This window comes from Erithacus rubecula, assembly GCF_903797595.1.
Source record: "Erithacus rubecula genome assembly, chromosome: 5".
Lineage (NCBI taxonomy): Eukaryota > Metazoa > Chordata > Aves > Passeriformes > Muscicapidae > Erithacus > Erithacus rubecula.
In genome coordinates this window covers 64,555,189-64,577,728 of record NC_136687.1, presented here as the reverse complement: position 1 = coordinate 64,577,728, position 22,540 = coordinate 64,555,189, and the positions used below count along the sequence as shown (strand labels likewise).

General features: G+C 40.2%; 1 protein-coding gene across 1 annotated transcript in view; it reads right to left on the bottom strand.

Annotated features, from left to right (window-relative positions):
• TNIP3 (TNFAIP3 interacting protein 3) overlaps positions 1-15,998 on the bottom strand; it is a 57,685-nt gene extending 41,687 nt beyond the window's left edge. Inside the window, exons 1-2 of the mRNA XM_079307274.1 lie at positions 15,856-15,998; positions 1,017-1,102 (exon numbers count right to left, since the gene is read on the bottom strand). Coding sequence (XP_079163400.1) covers positions 1,017-1,081 — 65 coding nt within the window. The 5' untranslated portion in view covers positions 1,082-1,102; positions 15,856-15,998. The remainder of the gene's footprint in view (positions 1-1,016; positions 1,103-15,855) is intronic.
• Between the last annotated feature and the right edge of the window lie 6,542 nt (positions 15,999-22,540).

Here is a 22,540-nt window from a genome sequence, read left to right as displayed (position 1 = left end):
TGAGTTGCAGACAAGTGTCTCCCTGGAGAGGCAGCAAGTGGGGCACTGTCCCCCAGACTCATCCCAAGGCCTCACGTAGCTGCGTGTGGATCACCAGCTGAAAGGGAATTGATTTTTGCCATGGAAATCAATCAACTGGAAAGCTTGGCCAAGCAGAGCCACCAAGCAGCACGTGCTGCCTGAGCAGATGAACTCCCCCACTGAAAGGCACACATGCAGAAAGCTGTGGGGAGGTGGCAGGAATGTGTTGAAAGAACTGAAAGCTAGAAAGACACGAAGGGAGGCAAATCTACATGTTTTCAAGGGCTCACTCTTTCTGTGGAGATCAATGCCTAGAAAAGCTTGTGCTCCTTTCAGGGCACTTTCCTGGCCTCAGTACATGCCTTTTTGGAATGGTGGCCCTCCCACAGCCCCTTCTGGACTGGCTGCTTGCCCTGCAGATTCAGGTGGAGTCCCACGAGTCTGTTCATGTCTTACATGTGCTTGTTCCTCTGGAAAGCTGTGACTCTGCACAGAGCTGACATTTTTAACTGGTGCTTGACACCACTACTCTCTTTTCCAATCAGGCATCACCACAAGCAGCCCATTCTGCCTCCTACTTCAGCCTGGGCCAGGATGGGGGTGCTTCACCAATGCCTTGCTGAGCAGGGCTCAGAGCTGAGCTGAACCTTTGGAGGAAAACAAGCCCATGATTTTTTGAGTCCACGTCTCCCACACAGAGCTGAGGTATTTGCAGTGATCTACTAACAGGAAGGACAGACAGATGAAAAACATTTGGAAATGCAGCCAGGAAATGCAACATACAGTAGCTGACAGGGGACAACCAGCTCCTTAAGTCAGGTCAGCTCCTTGTCTGTGGTGGCTGCCAGGCAGCCTCAGCTGAAAAGCAGAGGGCACTCACTGCACCACATTTAATACTCCCCAGTATTATCAGTAGACCAATACTACTTGTGAAACTGCAGGTGCCCAAAAAACTTTGAACAAAGGAGTTTTTCCATATAACATTAACACAGTACCTTTCCATCTCAACACACTGATGGGGGCACAGTTCCGTGCAATCCTCTACATCTTTCTTCTTCATTTTGAGCTCCTCACAGTGAATCTATTAGGAATAGGGATGAAAAAATATCTAAGAAGAAAAGGTTACATATCCAATTACAATGAGAACAGATAACAGTATTTTATATTTCTATTTTATTCTTCATGAACTACAAATGGTTGACAAGCAAGCCAGCAATCTACTTCCTCCTTCCCAGCACCATCCTCTATTAAGTTCACCACTGTGTCAGGGGCAGTTCTGCAAGGGCAGGAGCAACAGCAATCTCTGGTTGGGGTGACAAGCAGCTACACAAGGAATAAAGTTGCCAGCAGCCACAGGAACATTGGAAGGGTTGCAGAAAAGCCTTTAGTAATCATCCTAAAAGAATAAATTAATTTTCATACTTTAGAGTTCAAGCGTGTCCTCATATTGTTCAAAAAATTCCTATGCTTCATTGAAGGGCCCAGTAAAACTACTGCTCCAAAATTAAGGGAATTTTAGTAATGTCTGATCTAAATCACTTAGAGAGAAAAGGAGACACATGTAAGTTATTGAGCATGAGCGTGTTGTTCAAGCTCTCTATAAGCTCCTAACAAGTTCCCTCTGGTCAGGCAAGTTATTCTCCAGCACTGCATGTCCAAAGAAAAGGAAGACAAAAAGCCCCAACCAAGCTGCCAGAGAAAAAGGCTGCTACAGGGTAACAGTAGCAATCCACAATTAAGATAATCCATTCAAACTGGAGGTTTTGAATTAAAACTCTGAACATGAAAAGAAACAATCACCACCTTCCATCTCAAGTGGGAGAAGAGATTGTACGATGAGTGAGCCAACATCACCTCATCCAGAGGAGCCACTCTACTCCTGTGCTGGTGACAGGAGGGCTGGTGACAGCCCTGGGTGTGTTCCCTCAGACACCTCTAGTTCATCAGAAAAAGAGCCCAGAAGCCTTATTCTTCTCTTTAGATCAAACAATATAATTATGGTAGTTACTAGAATTGAAAATTGACAGGCTTTGTAAGACCTTCTTAAGGACAGCAAGGTGACCACTGAAATGAACTGGGGAGCCATCCAGAGCTAAACCTGCTATTTATAAGCAAATAAGTTTTCAATTACTCTCTTTATTGGCAATATCAACTTAATGTGAAACCACAGCTGAACATTTTATAGAAACCATGCTGCTTCATCTATGTGCAGGGCAGAAATTTAAAATGAAAGGTTGCCAGCAGAAGATCTGAGGTGTTTGGCATCCCTCCCCCTTCTTAATTCCAATTCCTGCAGGCACTTCACACATTCTATATGCATCTGGTAATCACTAATTACAAGGATCCTATTTAGAAAAAAATGTCAGTTCAGTTTCATGTGAAACTTGATTCCAGCTTGTCTGAGTTTTATGAGTGTCTGTTTCATCATAACACAATCACATTGAAGTATGGAAAGCTGCATTTGATTGATTTCAATGGGAGCAGCAGACACTGGGGACTAATGAGGATTAAACCTTATTTTGGAGCCCCTGAACTTGGCCTGCATATGTCTAAGTCAAAAATACCAAATTTGAAAAATATTGACCTGGAATAAATACATTCTACTGCCGCTGAAACAACAACAACAACAACAACAACAACAAAAAAAAGAAAAAAAAAAACAAAAAAAAAAAAAAACCAAAATGACTAAAAGAAATCAGAATGGAAAAAACCCAAAACTGACCCAGAACACAACCGAATTCAGACTGTTACTCCAGCTCTAATTTGTCCCACTGAGCTTTGACATTTCACCAGTTTCAGATGTATTTGCCAAGCTGGGCACAATATTGCAGCCCACATTAGAGGGATGCAGGTCAAAGTTACTGAAAATATGACGCCCATGTTGGTAAGAGTCACAGAAGAAGCAAGCAAAAAAAGAGTTTTCCTGCTGAAAAACTGGAAAGGAAAAAAGCCCTGGTGAATGAACAAGAAAAGTATTTATTTAGTTATTAATGTGATCTTTACTGGTTCATCAGAGTGAGCCAGATTTGGGGACCCTGCTGGGGAGCTCTCTGGGGCTGCAGTGAGGGGACTCCAGGTTTTCCTTGTCCCTGCTCTGCCGAGCCAGGGAAACACAGAAAAAGCTGCTAAAAGCTGACAAGTCCCACATCCCTGCATGGCCCAGCTGCACACCCAGGCAGCATAAACATGCATTTCTTGAGAAGCCCTGCTGCTGGGGTGGGGGACATTGTGCAGGTCTCCTGACTCTTAGTCATATGCAGATTTTGCAGCTAAAATCCAAATCTCCATTTGAGAACCTGAACGAAAGAGATGCGACCCAATCGTTGTGCCCCGTGCAAGTGTTTGTTATTAGGACAACCAGAAGTTTTTACAACCATAATATGCAGTGTAATGCTGTAGGTTTTTATTAGATCTGGCAGACTGAAGCCAAAATGGATAAAATTCAGCTACTTCAAAGAATTAAGGCTCTGTAAAAGAGGGGGTTGTAATGGTCATGTAAAGGATTGCTCAGAATTACATAAATTCTCTGCTTTCTGTCAAGACTTTTAAGAACAGGAACACCCTGAAGTAAAACAGCATCAGTTCTGCTCACAGATTTATGGGGTTTTGCAATAATTGGAAATGTTTGTTAAAAAGTGTGAAGAATTTCCTTGGTGCTCACCCACCAAATTTATCATGGCTCCAAGCCTTAGGTATTTCCTAGATATACCCAGAATAGGTCAAAAAGGCACTTTTTTCCTGGAGTATTAACTTGCATTAGAAACAAATTTCCCATATAGAAAAAAACACATTTGGAAAGGGAAAAAAATAACCCATTTTTCAAGAAAGACAATGAGGCTCACTAATTCTAATGAAATCTTAACTGCAAAATTGATTACAACCAGAGAGGCACTCATTGCACTGGTGTTCCAAAGTATTTTCCAAAATGCTTTTCACAAACATCCTCATTGTAAATGTTAAATCCTGCACTGCTCTTGCCTCACTCTCTTTTTCTTTCCCAAGTCTAGTTCTAGCTTAAAAGCATCTGATGCTTCCAAACCCTTGCTCATTTTACCCAAACTTGCTCAATAATTCACTTATATTTCATTTGAACCAAAGCAATATTTTGTGGGAATGCAATGTAAAATGGATGCAAAAGATGAGCCAGACTAAAAGTGCAGAAAAGGGGAAAGGAGATGTTTGGTTTGGTTTTCCTGCCTAGATCAACTCGATAGCTCAATTTTACAGATCATCACCATCTCCAGATATTGTCCCAGTAGAGAGAACAGAAAAGCAGCAATATGCCAAATAAATTAAAATACATGCAAACAAAATTCACATAAGGAATAAAACAACTCATAAGTACCTTTCCAGTAATACCCATTTTTATGTTGTGAAAGCTGCAAGGCCTGTCACAGCCAGTCTGAGTAAACTTACCTCATTTAAGCATTACCCATATTGCAAAATAACTCCAAAACAAAGTGGAACAAATACCATCACCAATGCTGTTGATAAACAAGCCAGCAGGTTAGATATTATTTGTGTGTGGCTGTCGTGTAGGAGGAGTGGGAGGGAGAAATGCATTATTACAGTAAATGTGATCAAAATGGAAGAACAACCAGACAAATAGAAGAGCATTTGAAAGAAAGAGAGCCTAAGCAACACTAATCTAAAACAGGCATAAAGCCTTCAAGACTTTTTTGGCATGAAGAAATCAAACACAGAACATGTCTGCCATCCCCCCCTACCTAGATATTCCCAGGTTTGGTTCTCAGAGCAGCACCTGAACCAGCCATTGCACTGTGTGTCTGTCTGCCCTTTGCTGAAAATGCAGCTTCATACACACAAATGCTGCCTAGAAAAAGCCACAAACACAGCAAGACCTGCCAGTTGTCTCCTCCCCCTGTTATTTCCTGAGAAAGTGCTGAAACTTCAATATAAGACAGTTTCTAACCAAAATTTTAAATCTGAAGCTTGATTTTAGCCAAAAATAGAGTAGATAGTTTCATCAGTTCTGTCTTGCCTCATTTAATTTGGACAAAATAAAACTGGTATCTGCCTTGTGTGATGCAGGAAAATTTAATGCTGCATACCTTAAGCTGATCTCAAGATTAAGTAGAATTATCTTGATGAAGGTAACAGTAGATTCTGAGCAGCAATCCCTGCAAAGAACTTAATTCCCAAATGCTCTCCCATGGAGTTGTGATATCCATAACTTGATAAGAAGTGTGGGCTATGCTCCCCCATACTGGGTGTGGGAAAATGCTCCTCCTGACACACACAGATCTGTGTCAGTGGTAACTGCAAAACGCTGCTTTAAACTACAAGACCTTATCCAAAATCAACACTTGTTTCTTGAATTGAAACTGAGACAAAACCAATCTAGAGGCATGTTTCTCCCTTTGCCAATCTGCAAAGTTTCTAAACATCTTTGGACTGAAGATCTTGAGATCTCCAAGTTAGAAAATGATTCCTCAGTGAGTATAAATCCCTTGCACAAATGTCACCAAAAAGCCACCACAATCGTGCTCAGCCTGGGGTGACACACATTCTACATTTGGGCTTAGCATGTGAGCCACTCCACACAGGCACCTGCACAAGTGAGTTTAAAGCACACAGACTCGTTTGAAAGGCCACAAAACACGAGCTCAGTGCCAAAAATATCTTGACCACAATTCCAACATGCAAAAGAGTCACATAAGAAGTGACCAGAGGAAATTGCAAATATCATCTTACCAAGCCATCAGTCACACACAGCCTACCTCAAAACAACCTTGGTACTTCTCCTGCTAAAAATGAGACCCCTCACTTTTAATACATTTAGAAGAAATCTTTTCTTCATGGCAGATGTTCAGTTCAGCTAAAGCCAATTAATGTACAGAGATCTGGGTGCTAAGTCCATGATACTTTGACTACACTTACTGTACACAATTTCTGTGGAAGCAAGTAGTTAATAGAATACAAAATAATTTTTAAAAAACTATAAAGTATGTTGATAAAATAAAGCCATTGATAATTAATATCTTTTCAATGTTATTTTCTCATTATCTGTGTCCAACTTTAATTTACTCAACAAATTATTAGCAAGTGGGCAAGATGGGAAGGAAGTACTTAGTTATTTGTTAAATGTTAACTGTAAATTATGCAGTAAAGAGGTTCTTTATTATTATTCACTGCCAAAGCACAGATAGGAAGCTTTCTGAAAGATAATATACAGAAGTGAGAAGGAAAAATGCTGCAGGGTAAAAGCAAGATGAATAACTATGATAGTCATTGATAGCACCTAAAATGTGGAGGTTTTGCTAAACAATTTTTAATAGAGATGTTACTGCAAGGAAACTGTGGTGCCGTGACAGGAAAGGACGAAGTTTTCTCATATAATCCAAACCAAGAGATAAAAGTTAGGATGTATCAAGTCCATGACTTTGGAATCAAATCTCTGCAGTATAAGGAGGTAGAATAGAAAAAAGTAAGAGAAAAGAGATTGTTCCAAGCACAGGAGCCACGTGGACATGAAAAAAAGGCACAGGCAGCCCTAGCTACAAAAAGCTGTGCTCTGAAAAGAAGGGAAGTTTAACAGCAAGAAGAAAAGAAGGGCTGATTTAGAAGAGGAATGCAGCTCTGTTCTATGTAAGATTCATGCCCTCCAAAAAACCTTCAAAATCCCAGGACAAAAAAAAAAAAAAAAAAAAAAAAAAAAAAAAAAAAAAAAGCCCACAGAAAGGTAGGAACAATCCAATCAGCCAGTAGCAAAAAATCACTGGCAGGAACACCAGTCCTAAATGACTCAGAAGCGTAGGTTGCTTTCTATATATTCCAGCACTCCCATATTTCTGCTGCTGCTGCTGCCAGAAATTTGGACTCTGCCAGCAGCACATCATGATGTCTTGAGGATCCAGAATCAAGTCAAGGGAAGATAAGAACTTTTGCTTCATTTTGGGAGGGAGGTAGAACAGTCTAGAGCTCCTAGAGCTGCCCCAGCACAAACACCAGTGTGCCTTCTGGCAGCAAACAAAATCTGTCCTGGAAAAAGAAGGTTGTAATACTGCAGCTCCAAGCATTCCTTACTCAAGGTTAGGATGCATCAAAACTTCTGAGGTGCAGGTTTAGTGCAAATTTACAGCCACAAGGCAAGCAAAATATCACCTAGCTCATTCCCAAATGCTATGTGGATTACAGAAAATAATAGTCGATGTCCTAATGATAGGACTACCTAAGGAAATCCTGTGCGTTCTCCAGGCAGAGTTAGTAGCTCAGGGGACATCCCAAACTCCACAGAACAGAAGAGACTTCCAAAGTTCTCAGTAGAAACCTTATCCAAAAAGAGGGATTTTGGTCAAACACAGTACAGGTGCACTGAATCTTTGTATCACTAAATTTACCCCAAAACAGCTGTTTAATATAGTCAGTAATATATATGGCAATATACCCTTTACTATTGCTGTACTCTTCATTGTCCAACTTTATTCAGGAAAAACAAATAAAATAACATTCCTATAGTGATTCTATATAAACAGGAGGAAGAAATTTAAAAGCCACTTAGAGAAAAAAACCAACCCTTGAAAATATCAGGTTTTGGATTTGAGGTCTTTTTGGTAGATGAGAAGGGAAAAGAGGCTAGGAAGAGATCCACCAGTAGAAATTTCCAACAAATGCAGATGTTACTCACCATATTTAAGGAAGCTGTCTGTCTCTGAACTGCCAGGTTAGGACATCCCAGGCTCAAATAAAGGCTCTGTGAATCAAATGAGAACTAAGTGGTTTGGAGGCAAATGTGTCTATATATCTCAAGGTATAAACTACACCCCAGGCTTAAGGGAAACCCCTTTCCTAAAGTCATTCTACCACTGAGAGCACGTTCATTTCTCTCAAACAAACACAGCCCACACAGACCTACTTGAAAGCACTGCATGTAAGAGACCACAGAGGATTCCCTCTCATTCTTCAGATTAGCACGGAACAGTGACACGACGCTGCGCCCACGCACACCCAAGAGCTGCTCTGTGGGAAAAGTGGTGGTCTGGCATGGTGGAAAAGCTGCATCAACTGCAATTGAACAGAATATAAGCATCAATCTAGAAGCAGAATAATTTACTGTAAGGGGCAAATAGGTCAGGGAGCCATTTCTAGGAATGCATTTTATTTAGAATTGGTTCTAAAGGTTTCCCTTACAGAATCAGTGCTCAGTTTGACCAGTTACAGTCTCCTCATCAGCAGTGACATTCAGCTCTGCCCCGACAAGAAACACCACCCTATCATATCTGATTTTCATTCTGAGGAAGAAGGCTCATAGAGGTGAAGGCTGCAGAAATGCCTCCCCTTCACCAGATAAGAAATGATGCAGCATTTTCAAGAATCTGCTATTCATTTCAGTCTATAGGCCACTGCACAGAGGAGTTGATTAATCAATTTTTACAGATGATAAAAATTAACATTATCATGCTGTCACCTAAAAGTGAAAGATTCACGGTAGGTAAGCTCAGAAAAACACTCATCTCTAAGTCTGATTGTTGTATCAGTTTCGGTTTTGATGACAACAAAACCTGTGCAGCTCGGCACCGAGGACTAAAAACCCTGCTGAGATTTTTAGGAGACTCCTGTTGTAACACTCATGATCTATCTGCCTTGAGAGCATTCCCATCCTCCTAGCAGAAATATCTCAGCTGCTCAGGAGAGCAGGATGGATTTTTCTTCTGTTAGAGTGCTTACTCAGCTCCTCACATGCAAGTAGAGAGCAGTCATTTGCAAATTCATGTTCAATTCACCACAGGTTTGCTCAAACAAAACTATTCTGGAGGCATTTACAATTATAACAGAGTAAACAACAGGCCAGGGTCAGGATTAGGATGTGAGAAACCAAGGTCCAATTCTTTCCCCTGCCTTCCCCTGAAGGGAGTTTAACTGTGTTTGTACTTCCTGGATTGATGCTTTAACTGATGGAGATGCAGGCTGATTTCTCCAGTCTTTTGCAATAGTGTTCCACTACATATGAAATATTTACTGTCACTTTCTCAGAAAAAAAATATTAATGACTTCAGTTTGATGGTTCACACATTTACCAACAAGAGTTCAGATTTACTGGCTGCCTGCTTAAAATAAATTTTAAAAAAATGCAACAGCATCAACATCTTCCACTTCTCAGAACAGCATCCTATACACTCAGCTCCACATCAGCCACTTGTTCTTACCCTGACCTCTTATTTAATTTTATATAAATATTTATAAAAAGCTGAACAGCCTCAACAGGGGACATTTGAAACCCAGCAAAGGCTCAGTAGCCAAGTGCTGGAGCAGTGTCTTGGAAAGTGAGTGACACATATTCAAATCCAAGCAGTAAAAGAAAGCAAAGCCAAGAGGTAATCCTCTGAGGGGAAATGCTTTTCCCACTGGATGACTGAATAAGAAGAGAATAGAATTAAATATTACTCAGCAATGCATTCACACAGAATACAGTGAATTTAGCCTTCTATGTTTTTGGGTTCCACTGCCCTCAAACACAGATTTCACTTTTGGACTGACCAACATGCTTGATTGCAATGGGACTGAAAATAGTTCAGGGTGTGTGTGTCATTCTGTCATCATCTGTCAGCTCAACAATGATGGGGCTAAATTAAAACTTTGCATGTGTGCAGCTCCTGGGTTTATTATCCATTACCTGTTCAACTGAACCACTGTGGTTTATGCCAGGGATGCCAGGAATAGACACTTCTCTCCTCAGGCAAGACTAAGCAAAGCCAGGACTGTTAAGGCTTCAAGGTCAGGTGCTTTCTTATGCCACCCCTTGAAGCAAGAGAAATGACCAAAGATGAGAATTGATTCTAGGAAGCATTCCCTGATTAAAATGCAAAACACAAATATTGAGTGCTTCTGAGCCTGGACATTTCCTGGGCTCCTCCAAACACCAGCCATGCCCAAAGTAAGCACAGGCAGGGATGGGATGCTCAGTCTGTGCAGCAGAGGTTAACAGGGTACAGCACCCTTCCAGAGAAGAGGAGATGAATATGTGGCCCCTTGCCTTCCTGTTAGGAGCAGCTTCACAACTCTCCTGACTCAAACAGTTAGAGGGCTTTCTTTCTTAATTCCTATAAATATTGGTGATATGAAAGTACTGACATTTTCAGCACAGCAAGGCAGGTACAACAAAATGTTTTATGGAGGCAGAGAAAAGCAGTCAATGGAAAATTTGAAGGGGGAACCCTTTCTTTTTAACCTCCAGTGGAAAATTGTGGGGGTACAGCAGAAATCACCTTTTTACCACTGTCCCCCATCAGAAGAAGAAAACCCCTTTGGCTACACCACACATAACTGAACAATAAAAAATTCATTGCTCCCTATGCATCCCCAAACCACTTATCTAGAAAAAGGCCAGGTTGGATGGCTGCCATTCAAATTATTTTATTGTCCACTGAAGAACTGCTTGTTTAGGGGCTTCCCATAGGGGAAAAATAAGGAAATGAGTTAGAGAAAATTTAATATAATGCAAAGACAACAGCTTAAAGTACCAGATCCTTGGTGACTTGTAAAGGGCTTAATTGACATGTAAGTATTATTCAAAGAGAAAAGAAAACTACAAGGAAGAAAGAAGACTGGGGGGAAAAGCAATTTCAAAAGTGCTCCAAACACTTTGGGGCTCCAGTATTCCGGAGAGGCAGCTTAAAACAGATTTGCTGCCCAGAAATGTTGTGAGATTTAGCTTGAAGTTGACACTTTGATACCACACTTAGGGCATTAGGAGTTTGTTCTGCTGAAACAAGGCAGCCTGAAACAAGCCTCACTTACTCCCTGCAGCTGTACTCCTCTCTCTGGTGCATGAATGAGAACTGCTCCCACGCACTCAGGGCTTTCTCAAGATAAAATACTCTCTTCTGCTTCTCTCCCAAGTAGGTTGGCTGCTCCTTTTTAGTTATCTAGTCTTGAACAGGTTCATATAGCTCAGATCAAGAAGTAGCAGTGGGACAGCCAGTCCCAGCTGTCAGGTTTGAGGTGAACCAAGCACTTAAAGGTGAGGTTATCTGTTATCCACTCTTCATACACTATTAAAATATATTTTTCTGCTTACAGAATTGGCTAAAATTTTAGTGAACTGCTTTAAGTTTGGACTAAAACAGCTTTTGCCTGAGATGTATTAAAAGTCAAGGCACTTCCCACCCCTTTTGTTCCTACACACTGTGTGGCTTTACTGCTTAGCCATGAACAGAAGACCACCCACAACAAAATCTCTCTTCCTTATGGGAAAATTGGAAATGCCACAGCTCCTTTATGAGGTCTTAGAAGTTGATTCTATGAAATTTTTACCTTTACTCTGACATATTATGCTATTTCACTGGATTTTCCTGAAGATGTTAAAGAAGTTCATACAACAAGTATGAAAATAGGCTTTGCATCAGGCCAGCAGTGGGTTTCAGCACAACATCCCTTCCATCACATTTTTCAATGCCACAATCTTTAAGCATGCAGCTTAGTGTCATTTTTCCTTGGCAATAAGGCCATCTAATTCTCCAGCTAGTTGCTCACTCACTGGTCTCTACCACTACATTTTTCATTGAATTACTGCAGTGGTTAAATTCTGGTTCAAACTGGAATAAAACCTAATTTTAAGCAGTGCCTAAATCCTCTAACAAAGCATTTTCCCTTTCTGTACCACCTTCTGAGAGGTTTCTACCCTATCCATAAGCACTTTCACCTGCTTGCCAATTACCAAGAGAGAAAAGTCAACCCTGGAGCTATACTAAATTTACTACTCTCCACATCAATGAAATCTTAAAGTAACATTTAGTGGTTTGACAGAAAAGTGACCTTTACCATATGGAGACATGGCATTTTTGCAGGAAGCAAAACATTTTCACCCAGATTCAGGGACAGCCAAAACCTGCCAGCTGCAGACACTTTGCTGCCTTTTGCTCTATCTTGGCTAAGCTGCAAAAACAAAATCAGACACAGAGCCCAGAGGATATAGAATTTTCTCAACAACTTGATCTACCACAAAAATAAATTTTTCTGGTCTTTGATTTTTATCTCCACAGCAAGGAGGGCAATGAGCTACTGTGTTCACTTAGAATAGTGGATAATTCCACAGACAGGGATGACAATGGAATAAGGTGATAGACAACAACATGAGTCTGGCTTAAAGCAAAAGGAAAAAGGAAGAAAGGAACTAACTCTCATGTATCCAGTGAGAGATGGTGTTTGCCCCAGTACAAGTGGCTGAATAGAAGAAGATGCCTCCACCTGGGTTTGTAGCTGACCAAAAGAGAAGTGAGGGTATCTCAGAGGAGATATCCTGGCTGTTGGTGGACAGGAGGAAAGGCACTTTGGAGGAGAGGAAAGTGGGGAGAGGTTACACATCTACATTTCAGATGAGAACTGTACTCTTTCCCAGCTTCTCTGGAGGATCTGATGACCTTTCCACAGCCACCAGTACTCATCACAGCCCTGAAGCAGAAGTTGTTTGCCCCACCTTCCTCATGAAGCATATGAACCTAATTTTCCCTTTTTGTGAAATCAAGAGTAATATCTGCTTACAACTCTGCAATATTGTTCTCCAAGTGTGTGGTAAAGCTAATAACCACACAAGAGAGAGCTCTCTGGCTGTTAGAAGCCAGATCCAAATATTCCTAAGGCAGCTCTCCATCCCATAAGCATGGAGACACACACACACAAATCTATAAAGGCAAACACTCCTATATATCCAACAAGCAAACTGCCTTAGAGCTGTTTCCTGTTACCAAAAGAAAGCACCATAAAAATGAAGGAACTCCTGATCTTAGGCTGCTATTTCCACCTCATATGACCTTAATTTTATGGAAACTATACCCTTGTGTTATTTAGATTTTACTCATAAAACATAGACAGAGGCAGTGTATAGGCATTGGGGAACAATCAAGAAAAATGTAAAACTTCTTTGAACAGTAAAGAAAAAAGTTGTTTAAATGATTAATTTTTATAAACAATGTAAGGAAAAGCCATTTGCTGGAGTGAAGATAAGGGGGTTTTTTTCCCTTTTCTGTTTTCCTTTAAGAAGGAAAAAAAAAAAGGAGAAAAATAAGTTCTTGGAGCACTGAAATGTTATAGCAAGCAAAGTTCTACTTCACTCATGTACTTCCCCTGCAATTATAACCTAGAAAAAACATTAAACACTGAGGATTGTCTTATAATATAGGGATATTTATCCACCTATTAATCATGACCTTACTTTAAGCTTCTGCAGTTCTCTGTGTGTCTTATTTTGAAGGAAGCCTTAAACTACAGCAGAGTGCCAGTGAGTCTGATAGATTACTACTTTTAAGTCTCCTAAATGTTTGCAAGCATTCAAGGTCAGTTCAATCTGAACTCCTAAAAAAGCATCTTCAGCCTTTGGTCCTGTTACCTAAGAGGGTTACAGCTAAGCAAATCTGGCATTATAGGGCATTGCTATGGGATTCTGAGTCTTCAGCATTAAATACCTTTGAAGAGATGCAAACCCAAAAGCATTTTGGAGGTTGAGGGATGGAGCTGTGTCCTCCCATTCAGCACAGGGACTTCTGTTAGGAAATGACTGTCTCCCAGTCTGGTTCAGAGCAAGGCCCTTTCCAAGTATTCTTCCTAAGGAAATCCCCCCCACCTTCAGCTCTGAGTGGTTTTTAAACTGTGTCTTTCTTACAGCATTAGTCAAAGGCTATGGGAAATTGTACATCTTTGTGGCTTTTATTAACTTATTTCCTTTTCAACAATATGCTGTAAAATCAGTAGTGAGACTCTTTTTACACTTTATACTGTGGAGCTAGCAGCAGCCTCATGATCTTTTTCAATGCTCAATAACCACAGCCTTCAAGACCTTGATATTGAGCACATTGATACAAAAATGCCTTTAAATGGTGCCTTTTGTGGTTTGGGAGGTTGTTTTGCTGTAGCCTGTGGAGGTTCTCAGGTGAACTCTGAAAATATGGACAGAAATGCACAGCTGAAAGAGGGTGCAAAGTCAGCACTCAGAGGATAGGCCTGGATTGCCTGCATCCCTGACACGAGCAAAATCTACTTCAAATTACCATCTCCATCTCTTGTATGCACACACAGGGATTTGGAAATTGCTCACAACTCCAGCATGACAGAGCACTGCAGCAGTTAGTTCAGATGAAACAAAGTGACAGACGATGGTTTCAGAACATTACAGCTTAAAGCAGTAGGGCTAAACCAACAGTAATATAGATATAAGGATAGTCAAATTCATAATGAAAGAAGAAAATTGAAAGCAATCTTCCATGCCTAAAAGAACCATTCCTAAAGCAATTCAATTTTGAATCCCTAATGAACAGACACAGACACAAAAAAGCCCAAACCAAACTATGCTTCTTGCTGAACTCCTTTTAATATCCATTGCTAGAAACACACAAACTATTACGGTTTGGGGGTTGTTTTTTGGTTCTTTATGCTCAGCTTCAGAGATACAGACCTGCTTTTCAGCTAGTGTTTGGTTTTGATCTACTGGACTTCTAAGCTGCTTACTTGTTACTGGAATTGCTAATAGGCCCTAGTAAACAAACTAGCAGCAACACTGCTTGCTCACCCTACAACTCCCCCAGACCTTTCTCTCTTTCAACTGCAACCTACGCAATGGAACAGGATTCTATTTTAGCAATAATACAATTTCATAGTTGGAATCCCCTTCAGTTAGAAGCAAACAGCAGCAGTGACTCATCACAAGGCATTTTTTTAAAGAGGGGGATTTCCTACTGAAGTAAAGCACCAATGAACATCACAGGAGGCAAAAATCGTCCAAGATCACAGTAAAGAGGAGACCAAGGATTCCTTAGCAAGGTGATACAACTACAGAAAAAAAATGGCTGTTTCAACTGGAGGCTCATGATCCAAACAGCTATTCTAAAACTGAAACCAGATACACATCAGAGTGTGAGGCTTCACTCTGAAAACCAGCAGAGCCAGCACAGAGCTGCTTTCAGCAGCCAGTAGTGGTTTTGGAGCTTTTGATTTATTCTGGATTCTGGCAGGGACAGAGCCATAATCTACGATATGGTACCTGACGCAGAACTAGGTTTGGTTTAACTGCTGAACCAGGCAGTAGAGGGAAATGCTATCATTCCCCAATACTGGGCTCCTTCCATGAGTCACAGCCAAGCACTCTGCTGCTTTCAGTAGGTAGGAAGGTCTCCTTTCGAGTTACTGTTTCTAGTGAAGATAAACTCCCCTGCACAGTGAAGGCAGCAGAGGGAAGGGGCAGCCTCCTGCCTTGCATACAGATGCCAGCAATTAGGAGTTTTACTAACTGGGTCTTTGCTCGGTGGGTGAGGCTCTCAGAGCACAGGCACACCAGCAAGTCCCCAGTGGCATCACATTTTTGGGGAAAGATCAGCAGGCAGAGTGAACTCAGGGTTGTTCTGCAACTAGACTACAGTGCTACTTCACCATGTCACAACTCCTTCAGTCCAGTCCAGGACAGAAAGAAAACTGCCCAGCTTCATGGCCCTCCTGCACTCAGCCCCAACAAGAGCTGCTTTAGCAATCATCTCTGCACTGAGTTTGGCTGCAGAAGTTCTACTTCACTACAGAGAGATGGAAAGTGGAGGCAACACCAGCAGGTCAATTGGTCTTCTGCCTCTGCCCTCTACCTGTACTATCTGCATGCGAACAAAACACCACAAAACCGTGCAACAATTCAAATATCTCACTTTCAAGTGCTAGGCATGGAAAGCAAGAAGCAAGCAGGCAGTATCAATTTACATGAACTAAAAATGAAAGCAATATAAAGGGTATAAAATAGCTTCATTTCTCCACAGAAGCTACAGAAGAAGACCTGGCTAAAACCTCCCCCAACTTGTTTGTGTATTATGAATTACTATATCAATTAGATATCAAACTCACCCCTTTATAAAGCTGTTACTCTTTCACAGCAGAGTTTTGTGGAAGGTCTTTGAATAGAAGAGCTCCTCTGGACTCATTAGTAGATTCAGGTGTTAGAAACCCCTTTTCACTTTTCTCAGGCTCAGCTGGCCCAGTGCTTCCATCTAGGGAAAAGACAGAAACAAAGAACACTGTCAATGGACTCAAGAGCATCAATTAAAGGACTAACCACACAAATCCACAGAAGCCTGCAATGACTAAGGGAAGGGTAGAAAGCCAGAGGCACCAGGCATGCAAGGGAAGGAAAGACTGAGTGTTTAGACAAAAAAAAAAAGAAAAAAAAAAAAAAGAAAAAAAAAAAAAAAAAATATTCTTTCCAGTCCTCTTTCCCAAATTCTCTTCATGTAGCAATTTATCTTGCTACATCTCCCACACTATTACCTCCACATCCATAGTCCCAGCAATAAAAATTCAAATTTTATTTGGTTCAAATTATTTCAGTTTGGTTCAAATTTTTCAGAAAAACTGGTCTATCTCAAAAAAAAAAACCTGCTCTGTTTCCCCAGTGTTAGCTGGGATTCATTTTCTGACCAGTGCAAAGCAGCAAGCATTTTGAAATGCCAGATAGGTGAAGCTGCAACCAGCATAGAACTTTAAGAACCTGAAACAGATCCATTTTTACATTCTCTACAAGAGATTTTGGTTACCCCTGAACTTGGCCATTTCCACAAAATGAGAGCAAGCAACAGGAAACAAATCTTTTAACACATCAAGCCAAAACAGTTATCCACTATCACTCAATAGGTAAAAAAGATCTTAGGTGAAAATCACCAGAAGGTTCTAAAAATGAATTATTGGATATCAATTGAAGTTATCTAAATACTAATTTTTAACAGAGAAAAAAAAATAAGCTGTAGGCAATTCTGTGAAACATCCCACCAGGTGTCACTAGAGATGCACCAACCAAAAACACTCCTCGAACGTCCCTCCCTATCCTTGCTCCCTCTTCCTTGGAAACGGGTTAGACAGCTTTGGAACGGGATGAGAAAGGGTTAATGCCAGAGCAGGAGCGTCCTGGTGCAGTGAGCACCTTTCAGCTGTAAGCAGCAAGGCAATGATTTCAACAGTAAATGAACCCACACATCAATGGGAAATGCAAACAGCTTCAGGCATCAACTTTTAATGAACTGCCTCAAAAAATTGACCCTAATAGAGAAAAAGAAATAAAATCAATCATCAGTTCTGCCTCAGTTCCATGCTAATGTTAGAAAAGATGGCTTGTCTCATTTTATTTTGATCATTCACAGTTTCATGCCCATCTTTCACACCTAACCCTGAAAGCTACACAGATGTCTTGCAAAAATCTGCTATCAGATATAATGGTGTGCTTGTTCCTCATCAATAGTTATCAGTTCAGGCCCTTTCTATTGAACACTGCATGAACTCAGCATGAATTCAAAACTACTGTGCTGGATTAAAAAGAAAAAACTACTAATTTCCCCCTTCTACCACTCTCCTGTATTTCCCTTTCTTGAAAAAAAAAAAAAATAAAACAGATCTCACTTGAGAGAAAGGTTGATTTATTTGAAAACCATCTCTGATGCAGCTCTCAGGCAGAAATTGCAATCCAGTATCTAATTTTTCTTAATCTCTAAAAAATCAGTAGGATTTGGAGCCTTAGAAGATGACATGATCACTCACAGGTGAACAGAGGCACAGCTGCTCCAAGTTGCCCCAAGTACACCAGGTGTAAGGACTTACTTTGCTTACTTTGTCTATTGCCTGGCAGACAGCTGCAGCACATCTTCCAGAAACAAAGTTCCAGGAGCATTTGGGATCTCCAAAACCTATTAAAAAAATCAGAGAGGGGTAACATGGTTACTCTGTAAGTTTACTTTGAAGAAGAAAATACCACATGTTAAGAAAGCTGCATTAATATGTTCCTTTAAAAATAAAAAAAAAAAGCCAGTATTTGCCTTCTTTTTCATAAGATTAATGAATATTTCCATTCAAAAGAGCTGATTGCTGTAAATTCAGAAAGTCCCTTTGCCTGTTCAGGTTATTTGCAAACAAACAAACCACTTTTGTGGCTCTCTGCTCCTCCCCCCTCATCAGTAGTGGGTTTATTCTATTTGAGACTTTATGAACACACATCAATACCTCACTGAAAAATGTTACCAAATGATGACAAAGACTTTCCACTTCTTCTCATGGTTTGTGTTACTTGGGATAGCCAAGAGTTTTATCCTCCATTTGCCTTATGAACAAGTTCAAATAATATCTTCATTTGCCCTTGTATTTGTGGAGCCTTAACTTAAATCACTATGGCAAGACTTGTATTTTATAGCTGATCTTGACAGGCTGCTAAATTTGTTTCCTTGCACAAGGGTATTTTTTTGGGTTTTTTTCAACTTTAATAGCAAAGTTCTTCCACACCCTTTGAGAACTTAGAGGGTTTTTTTAGTGCCCATAAAATGTTTAAACTAATATCTGTGAAGACTGTAAGAAAAAAATTTTTGTTTTGGCTTTTCCTCACTTTTTGAGACTCTTTATATTTTTAGGTTCACTATTTAGGAAGTGAGGTTTCTCCTAATTGCTAATAAATAAAACTTCCCTTTCCATCTCCCCCTTGGCTTCCTTCCACTATATCTCCAGATTTGGGAAGGGGGATACCTACAGCTACAGGCTTTTTAGTGCACTCTGGAGAATGACTTGTCTGAAGGATTTCAGAGAGCTTTGACTTCTTTTTTTTTTTCCCTTTGGTAGATCCATTCACTAATTTTTATTTCAAATGTTAAATTTCAAAAGCAAGAGAGATCTAAGGGTGGTATTTATTTGTCTTGGAAAACAAGTTTGCAAAGCAGAAGGGATGACTTGTAGATGAAAATGTAAACATCTGAAATACAATAAAACCAATTTTGACTGGGTTGTTTATACCATTGGTCCTTGTTCATTCACAAGCTCCAACTGCTCTTCAAAGCACTGTTTCACAAAGGGTGGAAAAAAATCCAACACTTCTCTCCACGTTTCTCTCTAATCCTAGGGAAAGAACTCCATCAAGCCCTTCCCAAGTCCTACCGTGATATACATTCTTCCAAAGGCCTGTGGGATAACAATTCCCCTGGGAGGGACTGGAAGAGCTCTGTTTTCATGTGCAGCAACGGTGCCATCTACAGCCCGAGCGAGGCCACAACAACACCAGCTGGAGCCACGCCGATGTGCTTTTGCCACATCTGCTCTTCCAAAATTCAGTTCTGCCCGAGAACGAAACTTTAATACAAAATTTAATACTGATATTATTAGGATATATTTTATACTTTACCCATGTAGACACGAGATATTTTCTAGCTGTTTATTTTCAGGTTGCATAGTTTTTAAGACTCTTTAGTTACGGACTGAACTCGCCAATAGCTAAATTGGGTGTTTAGCAGATGTATCTATGGAAACCATGTGGTAGAGGCAAGAAGCAGAAGGACATTACATTTCTGTTGTCACACACACACAAAAGACACTGCACAGAGCATATTTTACAGACTGCCAGAACAAAGTTACTGGACCTTTTTATAAGCCATAGTTTAGCTGTCATCTGTACAATAAAGACTGACATCTCTATTTGTTATTTAAAGGGAAAAAAACCCAAGTCTTACAGTGCAGCTGGCATATTAATGAGAAGCCTCACTTCCTAGGAACTAAAATGGAAATATGTCAATAAGCAGCCTGAGAAATAAAATGTCAATATATAAAGTCAGTTCAGGAACAATTTACACATGCAAGACTAATGTAACCAGTAGAGTGGGTAAGGTCTTTCCAAGGGTGCCTGAAATAAGGACTGGAAATGCAGTTTGGAATCTGATGATCAGACTTGATGGAATAAAAATTCTGAACCGCAGGGCTGCTTCACTTAGTTCTCAAATTTCATTGCTTGGTTATTCCAATCTGTATAAAAGTGATAAGGTTACAAGGAGTTGCTTCAGGCAGAGCAACAATAAAAATTAAAAAAAAAGGACAGAGACTAAGTGAAAAAGTAAAACAAACCAGTGAGCTAAATAAAAAGCAGCAAGGCAAAAGGCAGAAGTCAAAGCTTAACTTCCTACTAAACAAAGTTCAATAGTTAGGAAAAGAGGGATCTTGGGCAAAGACAGCTGCAGAGTTCAGTGACACCATGAAAGCAGAAGGTACCCAGGATGCCAACAAGCAGAACACAGAGTAGCCCTGATACAAACTGAGAACTATAATTCAGCCTCTTCCCATACACTCAGCAGCTTTCTCATCCTGCATAGCAGAATATGCACACTAGGGAAAGACACCCTAAAAAGTAATTAAAAATAATTTTTTAAAAAAACCCCAAACATGCTGACCTTTTTTCTTTTACAAGGAAAAAATGTTTTGCCTAAAATATTTGAAATCTTTTTCCCCTCCAGTGTGATGGATTTGTAAGTCAGTGCACTTCTGCCTTATCAAGTCAGTCAAGAATTTATGTGTCAGCATTGGAAAATACAGTTCAACCCTGACTGATTTTTGCTTGAGCAAACTGTTGAAGCAGAAAATGAAATTAAATATTGCACCTGTGATACCACAGGAGAACTATCCTGCAACAGTTCTATGTCCATATATTAGAATATTTATCAAGGTGGCATAAATGCAAATAGTGATGCAAACACCAGTCTTAAAGGTGCAGAACTTAATATCAGCATAAACAGAAGATTGAGGATACAGGCATCATAAAGCCACCCTAGGACACAAGGATGCCTGTTTCATATGGGAAAATAAAATAGATTTACAAATCAGATCTGAGAGCACTCAAAAAGCCTGAAAGCTTTATCATTAATTTCCAAGATGTGACAGGAGATTTATGGAGACTCTGCCATAGATTTTAAATAATTTAATTAAAGCTTTGATCAGGAGCATGGGGGAAGATGGTATAAGACCATACAATTTAATAAAGCATGGAAAATATTGGCGGAAGAAAAGGACCATGTCCAAGGGAACAGTAAATTCACTTGATGAGAGTGAGTTCTGAGAAACCCTGGTGAAATTAATTTAGAAAAAAACAGTCATGGCTTTGAAAAGAGCAAATAAAAACTAGAAGGCTGCAAAGAGATCTCAATAGAAACTTAAAAAAAGAAACCATTTTCCTCTAAGAAGTGCTAATGTAAAAAAGCTTTTCAACACAAGCACATTATGTCTTTTAGGACAGAGTCCCTTTCATATATTGAACATATTCCACAATATGTTTGGGGGAAAGGTATTATGATTATTTCTCCAAAGAATAAGAAATAAACAGAAATTTCTGTTTTGTAAAAGAAAAAAGATGGAAAATGCAAGGAAATAAGAGTATTTCATAGAAAGCTTTATATTACTCTACAGGAAGCTGAGAAACAAAATTGAACCTTTTTCAGGCAGCAAGTCATCTTTTCAAGTCTTGGTTGGCATTTTAAACACCCTACAGGGCACAGATGCAATTTGTAGATGTTTGTTTGCATCTCTACTAGATTTCTTCTTTTATGAATGCATAAGGTACACACAAATACCATTAAACCTTCTCAAAAACAGCCCTGGCTTGTAGGACAGCACTTTTGCAGCAAAACAGACCTTGTGTGAGCCTGACTTGTAGGACTGTGGGTCTGTTTTTCAGAATGAAAGGAATCAGGCCTTGCTGCTTTTGGCTTACTGCAGGTTTTGTTGTACTGATGTGGATGAGGTGTTGAGGGGAGATTGAACTCTCATAATAAACCAGCATGTGACCCTTCATCTCAAACCACACCAGAGCTTTTAAGATCACTTCATAATCCATCAGCTTCACTGTAGCTTTAACAGTGGAAGCTAATGTTGGCTTGAATGCCCAGCAGTACTCCTGGAAGCCAGTTTTAGGGGTCAAAACAGGACTTTGAGTAAATAGAAATAAAGAGATTGTTATGTCAATGTTTCTGAAGGGATATATACAATCAATCCATGTTTACCTGTCTCCTTCTCGGGCTGATGAAGCTCCTGGTCCCTTCAACTGCTCCCACTGGAGAGGCAACAAAAAGGCAGCATCCACTCTTCCCAGCCTTTTACCCTGAGATGCTGTTCTGCTCATAAATCTTCTCTCTGAATATTGTTCCTAAACTCTCCCAACTTTTCTAAATCAGATCAGCTCTAATCTATATAAAAATATAGTTTGCCATGACTATCTTCTGCTCCCATCTCTCCAAGCTAACAGCTCTACTAAATCCTCTACTTTTTTTTTTTTTTTCTTTTTTTTTTTTCCCCAGGCAATAATAATCTAAGTCTCCTCTTGAATGTATTTCTCCCATCTTTAGGTGTCCCTTTCACCCTGCTGGATCACTGTTTCAACAGCTTCTGCCAGGCTCAAACACTGCCAGCAGCACATCAAACCACTGCACATGAGCTAATCCAGTAATCAGCACACAGACAAGGCTAACACATCTCCAGGCTGAGAATTTATGTACTTACTCCCTGGATGCAGGCACATCACACATCTCTGCTGCTTTGGCCATCGTTGGCAATCGCTTATTCCTTGGAACAGGCCAACACTGGATATTTTTTATTGCTACTGTCACAGTTACTGAGAGGGTTCACTTCCTTCTACTCACTGTTTTCCTCATCAATGCTCTGGTATCAGTTGAACAAGCTGACAAATCTGACACTTCTTCCTCATCCACTCCATTTCCAGTCTTTGTTCAGCTGAATGTGTCCTTTCAGG